Source organism: Hetaerina americana, unplaced genomic scaffold (assembly GCF_022747635.1).
Source record: "Hetaerina americana unplaced genomic scaffold, ioHetAmer1.1.p SCAF_48, whole genome shotgun sequence".
Lineage (NCBI taxonomy): Eukaryota > Metazoa > Arthropoda > Insecta > Odonata > Calopterygidae > Hetaerina > Hetaerina americana.
The window spans coordinates 3,900,750-3,923,801 of NW_027287073.1; the positions used below are offsets into that span (position 1 = coordinate 3,900,750).

At 34.9% G+C, this 23,052-nt stretch overlaps 2 protein-coding genes across 2 annotated transcripts; one reads left to right on the top strand and one right to left on the bottom strand.

Moving 5' to 3' along the window:
• Positions 1-6: 6 nt before the first annotated feature.
• LOC139693389 (ribosome biogenesis protein NOP53) lies at positions 7-10,278 on the bottom strand. Its single transcript, XM_071591518.1, has 7 exons — positions 10,149-10,278; positions 9,578-9,742; positions 6,248-6,591; positions 3,312-3,457; positions 1,976-2,211; positions 1,082-1,345; positions 7-130 (listed from the first exon to the last, which is right to left on the bottom strand). The coding sequence occupies exons 1-7, from the start codon at positions 10,271-10,273 to the stop codon at positions 52-54; spliced, it is 1,359 nt and encodes a 452-aa protein (XP_071447619.1). The 5' UTR covers positions 10,274-10,278; the 3' UTR covers positions 7-51.
• A 1,454-nt stretch (positions 10,279-11,732) lies between these two features.
• On the top strand, positions 11,733-14,036 carry LOC139693383 (uncharacterized). The gene is made up of 2 exons (XM_071591510.1): positions 11,733-11,945; positions 13,584-14,036. Exons 1-2 carry the CDS (start codon positions 11,733-11,735, stop codon positions 14,034-14,036), a joined length of 666 nt encoding a protein of 221 aa, XP_071447611.1.
• The last annotated feature ends 9,016 nt before the right edge of the window (positions 14,037-23,052 follow it).

Consider the following 23,052-nt stretch of genomic DNA (forward strand, 5'->3'; position numbering starts at 1 on the left):
CAAATGTATAAAAATAACTTTCATTTTATTACCTTTCACCATACAATTATTTTAATGATAACCTTTAGGCTCCCAACCCATCTTATGACTTGCTTTTTCAATGACTTTCCTCTTGTATTTACGTTTCATCCTGCAAATAAAATAAATCATGAGTAAAATAGAAAGCAGCATTTGAGAATTATATATACCTGCAACAATGGCTGAATTACTTCCAACAATTTGTTCAATGCATAGAATTCTGTTCACTTAAAAAAAAAAAAATTCCTCTACCACGAGGTTTCAATTTTTCTTCCGTATTAAATAAACATTGACAACAAGATGTTTTATTTTATTTCAATGTTTCTCCCTCTAATATTTGCTCATTGTAATTCATCAGATGGTGATACTCAACATATACAGTAAACTCTGTATTATCTGTGCTAATGGATGCAGATGACATAAAGATAATTGAAATATGCAGATAATAATAAAACGCAGAGTACGAATGAAACCCTCTAGGGTATTCCACCGGGTTAGTGTCCCCATGACTGCCGACGTTTTGACAACTGACTTGGTCATCATCTTTAGGGGTTCTGAATTTGGATTTAGAAGCCCTGATGACGATGACTGAGTCAGTTATCGAAATGTCAGCAGTAACACTAACCCAGTGGTAGACCCAAGAGAATTTCACTCGATAAATAAGCTGGGCAAGCAAAAGATCTTTCAACACATAATATGGTCGGAATATAAATGGTGATACACCAAAACTCTCCTCAATCAATCTGGGCGATTAATATAAGTTTTACTAAGCAATGGAAAGTATATTTTTTCCATTTTTCAGCCATTTTTTAAGGGTAGAATTATAGATTTACAAGAACACAGTGGTTTTTGTCTAATCATCTAATATGGGTATCCATGGTTCATAGGCTTATGAATATGTAAATTAGAGACTGCTCCAAGAAATTATTGAATGACATCAAGAGATCATGTAAACGCTAACTTTTTAAAACACAATTATGAAAGGTAAAGAGCCTTAGAGCATCTTCTTTTACTGAGAACAATGCTGCCACCAAGAGATATCTTAACTTTGATGTACACTTACTTTTGCTTAACTCTGGTTTCAATTACATTCCTTTCTTGTAACCTCTTAAAACGATCCTTCAACAGACTTCCTTCTGGTTTTACATTCCGGAGATTTCCAGCTATTTCATCCCTCATATTGAAATCCACCTCAGGAGGCTCAAACTTGTGACTGCTGAGCATCTTGGGTTGGCTCACTTTTGCCTCCTTGACACGCTCTCGTTTCTCCTGCAACATCTTCAATTTCTCATCCCGCTTGGACAGCTCCTTCTTGAGTAATTTCACCCTGTGCAATTGAAACATTCTACATAAACATTTGATTTCTTCAAAACATTAGAAACACAAATTCACCCTCCAGATAATGCATAAGAAATTAAACGAAGAACACAATGTATCTTTCCACTGTCCTTTATTTATGTACAACTAAGTTCAAAACTTAGGCGTCATCATTGAGCCAGGAACAATTGAATGCATAAGACATTTACAGCAGCCAAGTTAACTTTTAAAATATTTTTTTAAACTTTCTTAAAAGAACTTTATTCTTAGTTTGCTTAAAATATTTATTAAACTAATTCTTTGAAAGATTTCCCACTTTTGTCATAAGACAAAATATATTATGGTACACTGATGGCGGTGTTTGGTTTTGTGGAAACAACTAGTCTTAAATCAAAAGTCTTCGAAAAACCAAGAAAGACAAGAGAAAATGAACCTATGAAGCCTTATAGGAAATTACATGAAACAAGAAAAAGAATAGGGCTGCTTTATCCAAATCTCAGATTGAAGATAATGATTATGACATTTCTGGAACCACTGTCATAAAATCATAGTTAGACCTAATTTCCTTATCCAAAAATATATAGACACACTGCTACTCATAAGTTAGCCAATTAGAGATGAAATTCTGTGATTCCCCTACCTCTCTATGTCTGAGTGCTTCTTTTTCTCCAATTTAGCTTCCCTTCTCTGGATGAGTTCAGCCCTGGCTTCCCTAAGTTTTCTCCTTTTCTGCAAAGTTTTCTTCTTGTCTCTGGTTACGATTGGGTTTCCAACGACCCCAGTATCTAATTTGTCTTCCTCCACGCCTGAATCTTCTTCAACTTTCGGCTCCTTAACTTCAGGAAGCCCCTGTGACATCTCCTTCATCCAGTTTTCCTAAAAAAAAGAAGAAAATCAGACATTTTCATATTGAACTATTCTCTCAATCTTTAATAATTTTCAATGGATATCAAATTTCTTATGGAAGTGATACCAACCACTTAATTTTAAATTCTATCATGTGCATGATCAATGAAAACATATCCTCCGGAGAAGATTGAATAATTAAAGAAAATTATTTGTCTTTTCTGACACTCAAATAAATTTATCTAACGAATAATATTGCTCAGCTTGGTAATGGTCCAATTATGAAAGCTGATTTCATACTTTGTGACTGCAGTGACTATGGAAAATTACGTTACTTTAACCTATCTTCACAATTGGTGGTTCAATTTAATCCATTACAAAACTTTTATATGCCCGACAATGTGGTAGAGTCTGCATAATTTTTTTTACTTATATGTGATTAAAATCAAATGGTAACAAAACCAGTCTTCCTAGTCTGGTCTGCTTTTTTAAAACTTTCATAATTTAGGATTGGTTTCAGTACAACACCATGTCAATACTATTCTTTCCTTTATTGCCCCTCTCCTAACTACTGGTCAACTGAGAGTACGATTTAGTTCGGGTGTTCAGGAGAGGTGGGTCAAAGAAAGTATCTTTGGAGATGAGGAGTACTACTCAAGAAGGAAAAGGGAAGAAATCAATTACCGAACAATGGGGGCAATTGGCTAAAATCCCAGCTTGGAAGATACTAGGATCTGTGCACTACAAAAGAGGATAATGGGGAAGCAAAACCAACTCAATGGCCATAAAACTAAGGGGGCATGGGGGAAGAAGTTGCTTAAGAGAAACAGTGAAATCTGAAGGGTAGTTTGATGGGAGGAGGCTTGAGAGGGTCACCTCCATCTGGTTGCCCTCTTGCCTCCATGCTTGTCTCTTGCCCTCTTGTCTCCAAGCATGGAGGCAAGAGGGCAAATGATTTACTGATAAGCAAGGGTTTAACTCCTTAGGGGAAACTGGATGAGAAGGGATTAAGGACGTGATCGATAGGAAATCCAGTAAAGATTTGCAAAAATGAGAATAGTATCAAAATTTTTCCAAGAACCTCACCTGTCAGGATTCCCTGCGTATTACACTTATAGCTAAAACATTACCTCAACTTCTTCCTGAGTTACTCGCGGTATCATGTCTGTGATGACTCGCTTCAAATGCTTTTCTTCTTTGATGATTTTCATTTCATCATCAACAACCTTGGTTAGGAGTTCACGATGATCTTGATAAGATGGGTTGTACGATAAACCTAGGATTTTAAAGGAACATAATAACTACAAATGATAATACAACAGACACATAAAACATTTAAAAACCAATAACTTCACTGATTCAAGCAGTTGGAATGGACAGTTTAACACTTGAGGTGGCTAATTGCACGTAAAATACTCTACACCCTTTTGATCTGCAAAATTGGAGTCATCTGGTGGTAATAAATTGTTCATTATTTTTTACTTTCCCACTTGAAATAGTATGCAAATTTGAGTTTTATATTGCATTCAAGACTATTGCAGACAAGACAAAAAAATGAAGGAACTTCAATAAATTTGTAAAAAAAAGGTTCAACAATGATTTTTTCATGATGCCTTCCCATCCTAGGGCTATGGTGTCATGGAAATTAATTAAATTTATCACCGGGAATTTATTAATATCTATTTCACAGAGATATTTCTTAAGGAAAATGTACAAGATATACCAATACAAGGGTAACATTTTCTGAAATGCGATTTTACATTATCTAAGATAGATAGATGTCTTTATTTTAGGGCGACATTTAGACTATGAAGTCTCCACTATCACTTAACTCCGAAGGAGGAAAGAGAAGTGAAAATTTCTTATCATGTCAATGCTTGTTTTTTGAGTGCACCAAGAGTTGGATAAGAAAACACTTAGTGCAATCTAAACTTTATTGAGTGGCAGTTCTTTTATACCCATCTCCAGCATTTGCAGCCTACACTTGAAGCCCTCACATTTGACACACATGCATTCTTCCGTTGCTGATTTCTGCAGATGGCTGAGTCATTGGAATACACTATTAGGGGTCATGTCTCAAAACTTAATTTAAAACCACTTTGTAAATAGTCTTGAATGCAATATCAAACTCAAATTTGCATACTGTTTTAAGAAGGAAAGTAAAAACTGAGACAATTCATAACCACCAATGACTCCAATTTTGCAGAACAAAAGGGTTTGACTGACTGAATCGCTGCCCTGAGAACCTGTCCCTACGTGATGGGGGAGGGTTTGGATGTGCATTCAAGGGAAATACGGGACAAGATGTCATTGAATACATTGTTTTCACACAGTTAAAAAAGAATTGTGCCAATAACTGCTCAAGAAATCATTTTATCAGCCTAGTCATACAAGAGATAAATTTCACCAGGGATCACTGAATGAACTTCACCTAGGTGGTTATGAAAATAACTCTATGGAGGACTCCTTCCTTAAATATCAAACAAACTAAAAAGAATCATCATACACTACTGTCGTGTTACCCATAAATTTCAGGTTCTTAACAACTTTGATACTTTAGGAAACTCTGGCTATAACAGGAGTTTCACTAAATAACTTTGCAGTTTCCACAAAAAATACCTGATTAATTTTCAACTAGTTTCGCTACACTGTAGCATCTTCAGGAACGTACAAGTTCTAGTACAAGTACGTTCCTGAAGATGCTACAGTGTAGCGAAACTAGTTGAAAATAAATCAGGTATTTTATGGGGAAACTGCAAAGTTATTTAGTGAAACTCCTGTTCGCAATGGATTTCCACAAAGTCTCGGCCTCAACCATCAACCACAACTCTGGCTATAGTTAAAACACAATTGATTGGTAAATGAATACCACTTGGTCATTACCAAATTCTATCTAGGTATATACCAGTCTGCAGTTTCCCAAAAAATGAAATGGTGAACATACCGATGGTTACTTTTGGATGTTCCATTCTTATGCATATTCCAATATTATTACTTGATGATGTGTGGAAAATGGTCCCATACAATACAAGCACTCATGATATTTTAGCACTAAGAAATCCACAAACTCACAAAAGATGCTGTCAGGGTTGACAAGATTTGCATTAAATAATGGCTATTATAAAATACATAAAAGGGTATCAATAATTAATGCTAATAAGTGCATTAAATTAAAATACTTTCATAAAATATTCTGTGAACTTGGGTCAAGCAATAGTAATGTAAGGGACATCACAGGTGAAATTGAACCTCTATTCCAGGGTGAGAATGGACTTGATGAATCAGCCAAATCAATGGCCATAAATTGTCCTGTAAGCTGTCACTTGGGTTCAGAGCCATTGCAGGAAATATCTACATATCTTCAGTGCAATTGATCAAATTTTCCACCGGTCTCACCTAACAATGTAATGTTGGTTTTGAATTACACCCATAGTGTCAGAATTAAATAATTAATGAAAGAATTAAGAAAAGTAAGAGGGAAAAACATGAATGAAGAGCTGAAGCACTGGGAATAACAGAGAAGAGGACAGAGTTTATTTGTAAAGTACGATAAAAATAAATGGGTAAAGCAAGAAAGGAAGATTCCAAGAAGAAGATTGCAAATGGAATAAAAAACTTGATTGATATATACAAAATACATTTGTCACTTAACTGTAACTAAGATGAAAATAATCTATCTGTAACATAATAACATGCAACCAATCTGTAATAGAACAATGTAATGAAAAGTAGTGGGGGTTAAAACAACAGGTACCCCAACAATTGTAATACTACACAATAAAGAATCCATCCCATCCTTATTATATTGGGGGATGAAAATGCCCAACTCCCAAGTGAATAGGGCTTAATTAAATTAATAGTCCTTTCCCTCCACAGTCATGAGGTAGTACATTTTAGATAGTCTAATGTTATTTTTGTATAAGTATATTTATCTTATGCAAAATTCAACACAAAACTACATTCTTTTGGTCTATGAGAACAGCTGTATCAATTGAAGGCAAATATTTTGAAATCATTCATTTTCCACACCATAACAATGAAATTAAAAATTCAAGACATTACTTACCAGGATGGGGTGCTTCCACAGGATCCAGAACGGATGTTTTGAGACTCATTGTCTTTGGCCTCAATGTCATACGGTTCCCAGTATTGGCTAAAACATGAACATAGGCACTCTTCCTGAGCCAATTAGCATCCACACCTTCCTTTGGCCCACTAGCTGGGGTTTCAGCCCACAAGTCCGTATCAAAGTCTTTCCTCTTGATTCTCTTTTTTCTCATTTCATCAGACAAACTCCTATTCTGTAAAATTGTTGCATGTTTGTTTGCCCAACGTCCAGCCAATCTCTTTCTCTCCTCCATTTTCTTAACAAAAGCACTTTTCCTTTCTTCAGCTGACTTGCCCTTATTTCTGAGGAGATGGATAATTTAAAATTTTAACAACATGCCCTAAAGGGTGAATTGCTTAATTCAATAAATTATGGCACATGGAGGACTTCGTAGTGCAGTGGATAGAACATTTGCCTAGTGACAGAGGGACCCAAGCTGAATGCCTCAGCTTTACCCTTGCTGTGTGATTTTTTGAGTACTAGAACACCCTACCTGGGTATGTGAATTTCACATGCCATTGGGCTTAATATTAGATAAGCCCTACCCTCACCTATCAAACTGACCTTTGGATTGATAACTGGTTTTAAGGAACAAGTTTAACAAAGGTGAAAATATGCATGATAATTTCCAGAAATTATTTTGATACACAGTCACTGGGTCAATCAATTGGGTCTAAAAATAAATGCTTCGCAAGAAGGTGACTCTCCCAACATCCACTAACATATGTGAACCCATTTTTTCAATGTCTCCAATAAATCAATGTTCAATTCTGGAAAAGTCAGGCATTTTGCCAGAAATGATATCAAACTACCATGACCTTAAAAACCTATGGACACACTTGATGATGTGCTCCTGGGCCATTACACTCTGGGTACCCTACATTAATAAATATAGAACTAAGTTCATTGCTTGGGGAGATTCATGTTTGTCAATGTCTAAGATGGATGCCCATGCACAGTAATAATTAACCAATTTACTTGAGATTCCATTCTACGTGCATTCAACTACCCACACAAAGAACACACTGAAGCCTTACATGTAATTGAGCCCAAATAATACCAAATCACACTCAGGCTGCTCAGGTATGACACCACATTACAGGTTATTCACCTTGTATTTCCAATGGACTTAATGTTAAACTACAATAATAATCAATCAATGAGAAAGTATACGTCTTGCAGTATTTTCAGAAAAATTGATATCTTTCACCGATCTTGAACCAAAATTAAAAATCATCATGTTTTAGCAATACATTTTATTTCTAATTGTCAATGTGTGCTTCATGTACAGCTACACCCAAAAGAAGGAATCAAGCCGAGTTTCAATTTGTCTCTAACAATATTTTTAAGTGGCCATCAATTTCTTTATAGGTTAAAAATGTCATTAAGTTGACTATGGTGCAATCATTAATCACTTGTCTCTAACAATACTTTTAAGTGGCCATCAATTTCTTTAGAGGTTAAAAATGTCATTAAGTTGACTATGGTGCAATCATTAATCACTTGTCTCTAACAATACTTTTAAGTGGCCATCAATTTCTTTATAGGTTAAAAATGTCATTAAGTTGGCTATGATGCAATCATTAATCACAGAGATTCACTGGCCTGGTTAAAAATACTGAAATTTTAAAGTAGATATACTATATTCATTTGTCCATGTCATATGCTGTATATATTTCAATCTGTGAAAAAATTAATAGTTAACCCAAACTTATAATTAATTTCATCACAGCAAATATTCATGCTGTATCATATTTTATCAAGTGGAAAAGTGCTTCGATCAGTCATTCATTTGTATCATATTATTCTTCTAAAAAATAATGACCCCTCAAGGATTCGTTACGAAAGGGGATGCAAAGAGAGGGGCAAAATCACATGGAATATTGAGCTGAAATATCAATGGATAAGAGTCATTTTCTGTGCCAACCAGGTTTACCAAGTTTCAGGATCTTCATTGGATTTAAATAAATGAAATTTTGAGAAATTTAATACGTACACAAGAAAGGCATAGAAGGTACTGTCACTCATATGTATTCTGAGACCTAATGTCCAACTCTATTTGTTATTGAGTAATTCCAAAGAAACAGAAGGAGGAAATGGAATTCTTTACCACTTGATCGAGAAGGAAGTGATTAAAATCTAAAGAATTAATACCTTATAACAAATAACTTTGGTTTGACACTAGATTTCACAGGACATATATTCATTTTTAACCTGAAGGAGAGGAATTTGGGTCAACAAAATTAAGAGAATATTTATATCCTTGATATTGGTTAAGATTGTTTTTCACCAAAACTTTCCTGGGTATTAGGAATTATTTATCCTGCAGGTAAGAAACTTCAATGAATTATGACAAAAAAATGTCGCAAAATATTTTCCCTACCATTAAAAAAAACATGAGGGGTCCTAATTTTAAAAAAAATACACCATTGGGAACTTTTCTTGTCTCATTAGCTCCATATTTTCTCAGTAAAATCAAAGGTTGAATAAAAACTACATAAAAATGTATTGCAACTTATCTATCCAAATCCCTTAGACTCCCATGCTCAAAATATATCTAACAAAATTTTAATGAAAAGGTTTTCTGCTAATTTGTGTGAAATCCATAGGCAATCCTTCACTTCTACACAAAACTGCAGGGATTATTAATTACACATTTGTCAACATTTATATAAGAGCATAAATACCCCATCATTATGGGTCTGTAATTTTCATAATATATATGATGTATCAGGATATGTTAACAAATATTCCTTCTGTCCTCTAATGGAGAAATAAAGTCTCGTAACATGTAAGACTCCTTCAAAGCATTAATAATCTCAGTTTGTGCTATGGTAAAACAAGCAATATGAGCTCTATAGTTGCACCCAGTTATTAGGTACACATTCGGTTAGTTGAATAAAATACTTGCTGAAAAGCATGGACAAATAAGTTCTGAATATATTACGTATAAATATTGGCGTTGAATGCGATTATTAATGACATAGTGAGGAATAGTAGATACCATGGTAACAGGTCTTATTATTATTTCAGTTACATTACGAAGGAACTAACATTTAGGGCACAAAAAAATACCATTCACTAACGAAAATATCCAAAAATCAAATCACCGATTAGGATAAAATCACGAAGAAGATTTACACGCCACAGTCCACACGAATAAACACATAGGTGACACGGGATATTTGGTTACTGTTGCCAATAACTGTTTACATAAACATGACTTTTGTGCCAAACAATTTCCAGTACACACACAATAACAAACTAATGGCATAACCTTGAACAAACCTTTTGGTAATAGGATCGGGGACAGCTGTAGACGGTTGCAGAACTTCAAGACTTCTGTAAGGTCTGAGGAACTTTTCCCTTCTCCTGGTAAGAATTTTTTCCTTGACATCTTGCTTCGTAACATCGATTTCAAATAGCTTCTCATCGGGTACGTGCTCGAATGTTCTACCATTGAAAAATGAATATACAAGTTACTCACTATTAGTATTGAATGGAACAAAAATAATAATTATAAAACTAATTAACTTAAAATTGATCCGAAGCTCAATGAAAAGTGATTTATTAAACGAAAATACATGCAGGACTTTTCACACCATTTCAAAACCAATGCTGCAATAGGAACGACAGCAACCGATGGCCAATTTCCAAAGTAAAATAAATAATTTCAAAAGTTAAAACATGCTACTTTCCTAATTAAATTAAGCTAGTTTCACCTCGTCAAAGCAATTACATGATCCCACCCGTGATTCACAAGATTTCCACCCACGTTTTCCCAACACCGACGCTCAGACACGTTGTCAACAAAATCATCATCGACAATTTAAACTATTGAATTTTGAAAGTGATTTACCCAATACGCTCCTCCTGCCTCTTCTCATCCAAGAAATCCTCCACATCTTTGGTGTCACTGAATTTTCTCCATGCTTTCTTATTTTTCTTCGAAATTCTTTTCCGTTTGGCTGTAACTCCTTCCATGATGAACATATGAAGACTATAAAAAAGAAAGCGTAATAAAACAAATGACTGTCGTAATTCTGTTCAGTGTCGTCTGCTCCGTAATTGGGTGTAAAGTGACACTGTGCGACTTCTCGTGCAACCCACTTGCATGCATAAATGATTGTTATTTGGCTCCATTTAGTAACAGTATATATCTATCACTCTAGAGATATAAACCGGTAGTCAGCAAGGAAAGACCTTTAAATACGCAATGCTATATTTTCTGCAATAAATAGAAACATGCAGCCCTTATCACCTTGCCTAACCTACAATTTTGCGGTCTGAATTTTGTGATGTGAATGGTACCTTGTCTGTGAAGACCTAAGCTGGTTAGTTGTAGTGGGCTAGTACCTATGATACCCCGGCAACACTCAACTAATTTTTCACCGGTCCCGAACTCATACTAACCTCGCTTCCATACCGTTCTTCGAACACCTGCATTCTATTATCCTTTTGAGTCATCCACACGAAGGCTGTAGTCGTCGTATGTAAGAATATTCCTCCATGAATTAAGGCCAATTTATTTGTTTAGAATATATGCTAATTTATTGGGCTTCCATGGCTACCTTTTTTTCACCAACAGAAGCTTCTTTTTGGTTGATTTCCTAGTGAATTATGGTTCCTACTCATTGTTCCCCGATCAGGTGAGTCATGGAGGGCTATCCAACCTCCAATCTAGTGTCCCTAGTGAGCAGGGGTTAGAGAGGGGTCGGTTATGGATCTATCATATCATGATGGACTACTACATGCAAACACTGGTATCTGGTGATTTTACTTTTCCGTTTAGTGTAAAATATATGTGTTGTCATGATATCATTCATGAAATCAGTTAACTTCCTTCTTTTTCACTCACCAGTTGAATATTATGCGATTCTTTCTTTTATATTGTGTTCACTTAATTATTCCATGAATGTAAGATACTGGCAATTTATTTACAATATCAAACTGTAGTGCAACACATAGTACCTATTTAATTTTGATGTCCAAACTCGTGAACGTTATCAAACAGTCCTACGGACTGTACAGTTTTATTGTTTAGTTTGAATGGGGCACAAAATATATGGAAATTCAGTTGGTTCCAAAGCTTTTGCGGCGCATGGATGTTCCAAGCTGCATAGCTTCTGGGTTTCCACCACATAGGTTGTTCTCTCTTGAAAAAAGATTCTCCTGTAGTCTAGCAGGCATCTTCAAGTTGAAGTGATTGACCTAAAGATGCCTGTTAGAATACAGGAGAAACTGTTGTCAAGCGGGAACAACATATGCAGTGGAAACCCAGAAGTCATGCTGACTTTATCATATGGAAATATATTTAAAAGCTTAAGGCTTGCTTCATGAGTGTCATATTTTCATCTTCCATTGATATCATGTGTTAACTAAATGTTTTGCTGCTAATTATACAACAGATTTTACTAAGGAGTAAATCATAAATTGGATTAATATGTCATATGAAAGAGAATATATTGAAAGGCACTTGGGGGAGCCATTGACATTGGCATTAACAGATATATGTTTAAAACGACCAAGAGACCCAATACTTTACTTGGGCCAATGGCTTCTGCACTGGAAAATAAATAAAGACCGATTACTCAGTAAGAGAATAGAGCTTGAAGAATTTCTTCATGAGAGGCAAAAACAGATGGAGCTGCAAATGGTAAGTGGAAGTGATTTTGAAATAATTGCCTCTCTTTAGAGCCCATTAATTTGCTTCTCATTCTCTTAATAGCTACGAGTGGAAATTATTCATGGATCAAGTCTTATTTGTAGCTTTAACCTATTTCTTTTCCATTTCCCTTCCTCATCTACATTCCTACATTTATTCCTGTCACCTTCTTTTAGGTAATTATGAATTTATTCCCATAAGGCAAATATGTGCGTGAAAAATCATTTACTTTCACTTTGAAAACGGCAGTTATCTTATGTATTGAGGAATTGAAAAAAACTTTTAAATTACACCAAACTTAATTGAGGTACGACTGGTTTTATCTCATGTGACATCTTTATGTACCTAAAGATATCATGTAAGTTATGAAGCTGGTTGTGGTGCAATTAAGTTTGGTGAAATCTACTGAGTTTTTCTCGTTCCTCGAAAGATGATTTCATAATTGGTTCAGCCAGATAAAATTGAATCTACTGTACCTGATCAAACTGAAAATATAGGAAAATATTTTTTGGAAATACATCGCGATGTTTCACTCAACTGACTCTTCAGTTTAAGATGAAATTTCTAGCCTTCCATCTTCTGATCATTCACTTCTGACCTAAAGATGGAAGCTACCATGTCATCAAAAAATTGTCTAGAAAATGAAGACACAACATAGTAAAACATCCAGGAAAACCTTGAAATTCTAGAACAATGCTACAAAGATATTCTGAAAATTAAAAATGCTCTTGAACCGGAGGAAAATTAGTGTACAGCTACCTTGAAGGAGCCCTCTTGTCCTATTCCATAAAATTAATTGCAATATTGAATAGGTGAATCTATGAAGCTTAGATAGTGGCACGGGGAGCATGCAAAAAGCAAATGCTTTAAATGATTTCCTCCAAGTTAGTACACATATACCACCAACTTAAGCAAGCCAATTATAAGGTCTCCATAAAAGTATCTATCCTCTATTCCCTAAAGTGAAATCCTCCCTTGAAGGACATTTCCATGGGACCCTAAGTGCCATCAGAAAAACTTGCATGCGTAGCCTTAAGGACCTTCCATAATCCACCAACCAGAAAGACTTCGAGTCATGGAAAATCCACTGGCAAAAGTTTGTCAATGCCCAAGGGATATACTTTGAAGAATTTTGAGGCATTGTAGCAATATCTGAACTAAATTATTTTTCCGACACTTTTCCATAAACTTTTTATACAAACCATAAATGTTTTCCATTACTATGATATAAGGCAAAGACAAGAATTAATGAAAATTGGCATTTTATATGACTATAGTTGTTCCTAAAGGATGGCTTTCAAACTGGGAGTACAGGTATGGAAAAGGTGTTGTTAACATTTTTTGGTAGTAAAATATTTATTATTTATATGTTTTATTACTTTATTATAAGTTTAGCCCAACATATGTACATGCATGCAAATACTGCATTTACTCATACCAGACCCTCCAAGCCAAGCCTTCAATATTAGAAATTTGGTGGTTATCCATTACATATGTGGAGGTCCTAAGATATAAAATGGCAAATGAGGAATGAGATCCAAAATAACCAGCAGATGGAGATACTGTAACAATCACATGTTAAAATTATGAAATAATATTTGATCAATTAAAATATTGCTGAATTTACAGGAATTAGAAAAGACAACAGAATTAAAGACTGAAGAAAAGCCTACAGTGGATGAAAATATTAAAGATGAGTATTCTGTGGAAGAGGATGGACGTGATGTCCTTAGGTCCAGTCAACTGATGGAAGGCCACAGCTTTGAAAACCAGGAAGGAGGGTCAAGTGACTCGGCAGAAGGCCACATCTCTAAAACCCAGGAAAGAGGATCAAATGACTTGACAGAAGGCCTCTCTAAAACCCAGGAAGAAAGGTCATTTGACCAAAGTGAGATTGAAACTCACTTTCCAGAAAACTTACCAGGACAATTGATAGTTGATACAGAACTCCATCAAGTCAGTTCGCCCATTTTTGAGATTGACGAAGACGTTGAGGGAGAAAAAGTGCTCCCGGAAATGCAAGAGCCTCAGGAAAGGAGATCGAGTGACAGGCAAACAAGTGAAGTAGAAATTGATCAATGAAAGCAAGGATAGTCAAATAATTGATATCTTGCAATTAGCCACACTCAAATTTATGAATTCAAATAAATAATCATCAAAGAATAAATTCTAACAAAAATGAACATGTAAAAAATTTGTGAAAAAAAATTCAATTTCATAGAACTATCGATCATAAGAATAACTTTTTTTTTATCAAAGCCTACATAGGGAATTAAAACAACATTTGGATACAGTTATGTGAAAAAACATGCTATCTGCATAATTGTGTTATCAGATGTATACCATCTAAAATTTCTATCAATTTTGATTGTTTAAAAAGCAATATCAAGAATTTCATTTGGCAAACTCATCGCAAGTTTAAATGGTCCCAAAATATATAATATAAATTTTATTCTATGTATGACTAACTCATTTTGAGGAAATACAAATATGTATTTGTACTCGAGATAAAGTCATGGAAATTCAATTCAAAGACCTTCATTATTTATAAATACATTTACATGATATCACACACACCGGCATAAAGCACACCATGAAAGAATATATTCCAATAAGAATAAAACCACTTTTTTCAATAAATGTGTTTATGGAAACTACCTTGATAATTACAAAAATATCCATCTTGGAAATATCCATCCTATCTTTCATTTAAAATTACCAATTTGTTAATAGACAACTTTGAAGTTCAATGTTCAGTTTTGAATGCAATATGTTAACTCATTTAAGATTGTATTTAGTTTAATTTAATTTTTCAATGTAAAGTTAAACAATTGAAAAAATTAAAAATATACAAATTTAGTCTATATATTTAATTTGAGCTAAGCATTTGATTTAATGCATAACAACATTCTTTGGAGCAAATGGGACAAAACACATTTTAAACTTTTTTATTTCGTAAATTGAAATAGCTTTTTTAGTGAGAGTCAAAACTGGTAGGAAATCGTTTTTAACATATTGCCAAAACAATGGAAGTGCCTAAAAATGCAGCACTAGAAGTTCAAAGCGGGAAATAGGTGTGCTTCATTTCATTTAATAAGATTTAGCTGGGGGAAACCTTACAACAATGCTTGAGTACGTTTTACGAGTGTACATGTTTTAATCAGCGTCAAATAGAGCATGTAGTAAAATTTAATTAAAACTGCATCTTTTCCTGAAAAACACTTCTACTGATTTTTACGCCTCACTTCTACTGACTAACAAGAGGTGAGGCCTAAGACATTTAAGAACATTTCGTTTCATACTTATTCTCCATTTCATTTGCAGTCAAGATAATTATGAAGGTAACTAGGTACCTAGGGGTTATTATGCTTAACTACCTACCCACTGCAGGTATGAAATTGTTGGCAAATGAAACTTAAAGAATGGAAGTGAGACAGCATTGAAAATAACTGTATTTAGCTAGCTGTATTAACTCAGAATGTGGGTTGCGGTAGTCCAGCGGGTAGAGCATTGGACTGCTGACTAGAAGGTCCCGGGTTCGATTCCTGTGCAAGGCACTCTTGGTACCTGCCGCTCCACCCAAGCTAAAGTGATTTTTTTGGGTACCAGGTCTTCCTGGGAAACCATAACCGGCACAGGGAAAGGAAATGGCCCCCCCTACCCTGATGCGTGAATTTTCACACGCCGTATAGGCATTAGTACTGGGTGATATCTACCATCACCTACTAAATCGACCTTCGGGTTGATTACTGTGTTTATGGTTTATTTACTCAGGAGAGATCCATTGAGGTGTTTACACAGACATTGGGGTTTTAATTGGAAAGAAGCAATTGAAATGAATGGAAAAAATAATTATGGATTTGTATAATAATCAGTTTATTACACCAAGTATCAACAAAAACTCAACAGGATGGATATCATCATTAAACCTAAAAAAAACATCAATGAAAATTCTTAACCAAAACAATTAAACAATATAGTCAACCTGAATTTAAAAAGTAGTAATCAGCTAAAAAACATAATGAGTATTTTAATTAGCTTTTCCTCTTATAAGTTTGCAAACAATTAAATTTTTGCAGGAAAGCTTTCCTAAATTAGTCTCAATATCTCCTGCAAATGATCATGTTACCATAATCAATTAATCGGAAACTATACCACGACAAAAAGAAAAATACGCTCTTGATCATTCATTGAATGTGCTCATTTACAGATCTTTAATGTTCCCCCTGCGATTGCAAGAAAGCATGCTGGATACTTGAGGGTAAGTTGACACTTGAAGAGGCAAGAGGTTTGATAGGCAATGCTATTAGGCAAGAGGGGACGGTTTAAAATAGGACCCATATCAGCAAATTGCACCTTCATGTAAATACTTAAATGTTATATCAGCCTAGCCTGAATCACTGAATAAGATAAATTCACACTTCTGTGAAATTTATTTGTTAAACACACTGTAATTACTTCTTAGTCACCCAAATTACCCTTAATTCTATGTTTTAAACATTATATGCTTGTTTTGGGCTAACATATGCCATTTAATAGAAACTTAAGGCAAATGTTCCAAATAACCACATAGTTAAGTATAAACATCACTTGATTCAGCAATAATGCATAGCACTATACTTATTAGGTTCAATGGATTTCGTTTATGGAGTTTAAATGCATACACCTGTACAACACACCATTTTAAATTCTCCCAGGAAAAATTAACAGGCCTCAATAAAAAATCTTTTCATCGACCAATATAAACCCTGCTATTTCACAAATCTAAAATACTTATAATGCTCTATTTAAACTCAAAAAATAAAACATCAGAGCCATAAATCAGCATCATTATCACAACAAACATGAGGTAAATGTTATGGAAAACATGAAGGCTTGAGCCATCAAATACTATTCATATGAGGTCATCATACATGCGGAACCTATCAGGTATTGCCATTTTTTAAATATGTAACAATGCCACAGAACTGTACTGAAAATTTAACATACAACAATATTTTCCTTCTGGACCATTAACATTTTGATCTACATCACTTTTCAAGCGCATGCACACAATAATGACCAACTAGATATGACCTAGTTCATGAACACCAAGTCACATCCATCTTGCACTTGCCTTGAAACCAATGATACATGAGCTGGTTTTCAGGAGACAGCTTTTCCAAATCTATATCAGCTCTCCTCGTAGTTGTATTCTGAAAACAAATTACAATGTTAATATTCTATGAGCCAAGGAAGTCATAAAGAGGGAATTTTGAAAATGTATTAGATGTAACTACCATGGGTGGAGGAAAGACCCGTCTAGTTGAAAGCCTGTTTTCATGCTCCAGGTATGCATTTTTTAATATCTCAATTGTATTCGATGTTAGGCATGGCTTGCAGATTAAGCACTGGGGAGCCAAACAACTACTGCAAATCTTCTTTGAGCACCTACTTGCTTCCACGGCCAAGTTCTTAAAGGAAACTTGCATTTCTTCGACATCATCTGGGCTGAAATTGAACAAGTGTCATTGCAAAGTTAAACCTCAAGAAAATATACGAACAAAAATAATATTTTTATTTTTCCCGGGGATATGTTATATAAGCTCCATCAAGACAATTTGAATAAAAAGAGAACTCGAGTTGGAGTATAAAAATGGTAAATAAACAGTTTACAGTTTTGTTAGTTGAGAGACAAATAAATGAAGGACATCATGGCATTTGAGAGGCTGTGGGTTATAACTGATACCCCTAAAAGTTTCAACAATATTCTTTTATCAACAAGGAGTCATTGTTAACCCTTCAGTCTTATTTATGTACTTAGCTGTCATTTTTCAGGTCTCAGTTGATAACATTGAATGACTTCAACATTTCTTTGGCCAATGAGTTCTCTCAATATTATTCCTCAGTTAGCTCTCTGGAAGGCATCTAATTGCCTATCTCATCAATCTGATGTTTTCAAATTACCATTAATCATGGATTACTACTTTTACACACTACATGTCATGCTACAATACCCAATGGATCACCTTTTTTAAATATATAATAATAAGTGATTAGTTTAAATGCAGAAAAAGATCAATTGATGATGAGGAACAAGATAAAATGCCATCCAAATATAGGTAGATATATATGTAAAGAAAAGGCTGAAGCTTGAAGAATGTAACTTACTAATCAGCACTCATTAACCATTACCCCAATAATCCGATTACTGCTACTATCTACAATATTAAATAATAACCTTATAATATACCCAAAATACTCCATTAGTTAATACACCAAGGAAATAATAATTATGAATCTTAATTGTTAAATAGCAAAAAAAGCTGCCCATTTCTTATTGGTGCAACAAGCAACATCTTATTGACTCTTTCAATACATGCCTTTCAGGAACCAATTAACATCATTATTATTTGGAATTACCACATCCCAACCATTTTGAGTACTTAAAAGGGTTCTAATGATCTGAATAGCAGACTTGGTTATCACTTGGTAGCAATTATAAATACTGGATCAATATTGCAATAGGTTATTGTGATGGTGATGAAGGTATGGCAGGTTGTGACATGTAAGGACTTTCTTTTCTTTGATCATTCAAACTTTTCTTTCAAATAAGGTAGTTTGATCTAATTTAAAGAAACAAATGAAAGAATCCAAAAGCAGAAAAGTTGGAGAATAGACTTACTTAACTCCAGTGCTATAGCTGCTTTGCAGCCAGGAGATCATCACATAAATGACTAATTACTTATGATCATCTTGCCATATGTATATTTTTTAAATTAGTAAGAAACTGAAGATAATGAACCTAGCTACACCAATAAATATTATCATGGACCTCCAAACTTGAGATATTTGGGGACATTCACAAATGCACTAAGATCCCGTTTCCATTTTTATGCTAAGTTCTTCCAATAAAAACGTTAGTTAATTACATTAACTATATAGCCATATACTAAAATTATATTTTAGTTTTTACTTCACCACCAATTAAAATACAGGGTGCAGCAACATAACTTCCTTTTTTTATAAGGCAAAATCCCTCTAAAAAAGGAAGTTATCTTACTGCACCATGTATGTATATTATACGTTTGTTGGGAAGACTGTTAATTATATAAAATGAATCCCATGGAAGATTTGAAGCAATCCCTTACGCCAGAAAAGCTATTATGGCCAAATAAGGAGTAATCAATAGTAAAAATTTTTTCTGTACAATGCTTTACCTATGGTGTAATCCAAATTTTTGAATTCGAGTACCAATCCCTACTAAACTCATAAGATTATATATCACTTGCTCATACAACAATTGGTTGGGCGGAAAATGAGCTGATGACAAGTTGGGTGACATGTTGGCCTAAAATCAAAGCAAATAATATTGGACAAACATAAAAGAGTCAGTAGAGACTAGGCATGGTAAAAAAGGGAAATTGAACACTACAACACTACAATATAATTACTTAAAAACAATACAAATAACTTTTGTTATAATCAAATGAGATTATTACATCATCAATGGAAGTAAAACAAGCTTGCATTATATAATGGCACTGCAAACATATTATATTATAATGACCACTGGAACTGATTTGCTTTTCTATCATACTTATCCTTACAGCCACCATATAATTGACCCTTCAGGGAGTTAAACATTTGCATTATTTTCAAACCTTCATTCTGATTCACAAGGTGGCTTCTTTATAGTACGTGTTCCACTGTTCTGCCCCCTGAATTTTTTGACCAAATCTCACATCAATTTTATTTTAAACAACCTAAGAAAAAACACATAATGACCATGCCAAATAAAAAAATAGCAACTGATTGCTGTCGTTAGCAAAAATATGTTTGCAGAAATAAATTATTTATATGCACTTGTAGAAGATAAGTTCTAAGTATTCTATCAAAATATTATAATACTAGCTACACTATACTAACGTGCTGAAATTATGTTCACTACTTTTAACTCAAAAATTGCATTTGTCCACAATAAGCATGGCATGTTTTTCTCCTTTTCTCTTTACAAAAAGTGACTGAAAAAATTACATCACTTTTTGGTAACTTACCTCCATAATAAATACATTTAAGTCTTCATCAATAATAAAATCAATTCTGACCATCTCAAAAAAGTTCAGACTGTTCTTGTAATGGGATGTTGACTCAATTAAATAAGGCTCCTTAAGCAAATAAATATTTGCAATGGCTTCATACACTTGATTCCATACTTTCTCAGGGGCCTTGCCTGAAATCAGAAAATTCATTACAAAAATCAAAAGAATGATAAGAGTGAAGTGAGATACCCTGGCCAACATAAAAAAATTGCACATTCATAGGCAACTGATAAGTTTATAAATAACTTTGAAGGATGGTGACTGAGAGAGGAAATTTTCAGCAAGTCAAACCTGAAGTGAAGTAATTACTTATCTTGATCACAGTGATACATGTTTAACTTTTACTGCCAAAAAAGCATGATTGCATGTGAGATGCTCAGAACTTCAACCATCAACATAAAATGAATATTGATATGGCTATAATAGAATGGCATGTCATTAACTTGCAAACATATTGAGCAATATCATAAACCAAAAGTGCCATTCATATTACCACATCAGCTATATCGTCCACATGAGGGACCCCATCTGGAGGTCCAAAAGAAAATTTTGTTGATCCGCAGAAAGAGTAACAAATTAAAATGAAGATTTTGTAACATTTAACAAGTTTTAATATTTTTGTTATAGTCACACAAGTGAAATTATTGTTTAATGTTAATAAAATGGAACTTTTATGTAACCATAGAAGGGCCCAACCCTAAGCACATTAATGTATTGAATTAATAAATCTAGGTGCCTGCAATTTTCGTTTAAGTTTTTGGAGTAGGCACACAAGAGCAGCTTCTCATTCCAATATCAACTTCTGAACATTTTTCATGCACACAAAAAGAAAAGAATGTGATTGTTGAGTAGGTGCTCCTATTTCAGTGAGATGAATTTGGAAGTAACTTAATGGTGTCAAAGTTGGTAGTGTACCCATATCTCGTGATGGCTGAAACTACAGCTGTTGCCTAGGTAAGAAAGTTTTACACACGTCATAGAGACACATGATGGATACTGTTAAACTGTCTTTTTGATTTATCAGAATTAAATAAGCAATATCTTTCTTAGAGAAGACCTTGAATAGAGGGGAGGTGCATAATCGAATTCTGAGCAAAAGAGAACTTTTCTGTTCTAAATCTGAGATCCAGGATTTCACAGTGATGTTGAGGAACATATACAAGTTCACCAATCAAAGGCTTCTTTGTACAAGAATGTCCGAGGTCTTCCTGAAAACTATCCAGCCATGCAATATTTTGATAAAAATAGCCTACCCAGAACAATGGGGCCTTAGTCCCCTAAGAAGTACTCCCCTTGGGACCTCACACACTTATCCCAGAGTCTCTTCCACTTTTTAAAAAAATCAGTAAAGTCCTTTTTCGGAATGGTCAACAGCTGCCTCGTCACATTCCTGTTTATCTTGTCAAGCGACTGAGGGAAGACTGGGCTTTTGTTTCAATGTTATGGCCATAGACCAATGACTCATCTTTAGTTACGACCTTTCTCAGAACACCTGGGTCACAGTTTGCAGCTTGGAGCAAGTCCCCAGCAACTGTAGCACACACTACTTGACATTGACAACCTCATTATTCTACATTAACTATTTCTCTCAAAATACTACCTTGATCAAAAAGTTCCCGGAATAACCACCGTGTGGCGCTCCCATCGTTCCGATTTGAGTTCTGTTTTTTTTGTTAAATTGGTACATCTGTTGTTGATATTCCCTTTAAATCTTAGTGTCATAACTTGACATTTGCAAAAGTTACGGTCGGTTTTCGGTATGTCCATCAGTGCTTCCTGCGATTTTTCCATTACTTCCTCTCGGCTGCTAAAACGCGTTCCCCGTAATGGTTTTTTAACTCGATTGAACAGAAAGAAGTCACAGGGAGCCAAATCAGGTGAATTCGGTGGCTGTTGGATGGTATTTGTTGCATTTTTCGTCAAAAAATTACGAATAATGATAGCACTGTGCGACGGTGCGTTATCATGGTGCAAAATCCACGAGTTTTCTGCCCACATTTCTGGTCTCTTTCGGCGAATTGCTTCACGCAAACGTCTCATAACGCCCAAATAATACTCTTTGTTTACTGTCTGGCCTTCTGGCAAAAATTCATGATGCACTACACCGTTGTAATCCATGAAAACCGTCAGCATTGCCTTCTTTTTTGACTGAAAACGACGTGGTTTTTTTGGTCTCGGCTCATTTGGTGAACGCCATTCACTTGCCTGATGTCTGGATTGCGTGTCGTACTCATAAACCCACGTCTCGTCTCCATTAATGATCCTTTTGATGAATGTGGGATCGGATTCAGCCTCGCAAATCATGTCTTTTGCGACGTCAACACGGTCTCTTTTTTGCATGAAATTGAGGTCTTTTGGCACCAACTTTGCTGCTACACGACGGAAACCCAAATCATTAACCACAATGTCTTGGGCGGATCCATAGGCAATGTTCAAGTCCTCCGCTAATTCTCTGATGGTTAATTTGCGGTTATTGACCAACATTTCTTTTACTTTATCAATTTTTTCACCGACTTTCGATGTCGATGGTCTGCCACTGCGTTCATCATCTTCGATTGACTCACGACCACTTCTGAACCGCTCGTGCCACTGGTAAACGACCGTTTTTTTTAGAGAATCGTTGCCGAAACACTTTTCCAACATTTCCAACGTCCGTGCGCCACTAAATCCGTTTTTTACGCAAAATTTAATACAAGTTCGTTGTTGCAAATTTAAATCCATTTCTGAAATTGTAAAAAATCGCCAACACACACAGAGATAGATGTACTCTTGGCTACGTAACTTTTGCAAATGTCAAGTTATGACACTAAGATTTAAAGGGAATATCAACAACAGATGTACCAATTTAACAAAAAAAACAGAACTCAAATCGGAACGATGGGAGCGCCACACGGTGGTTATTCCGGGAACTTTTTGTTCAAGGTAGTATTGCATGGCTGGATCCTATCCGGACAGATCTTGTATGTAAATTAATGTCAGCTACAGTGGGCAGATTTCTCATTGGCAAGGTATACACT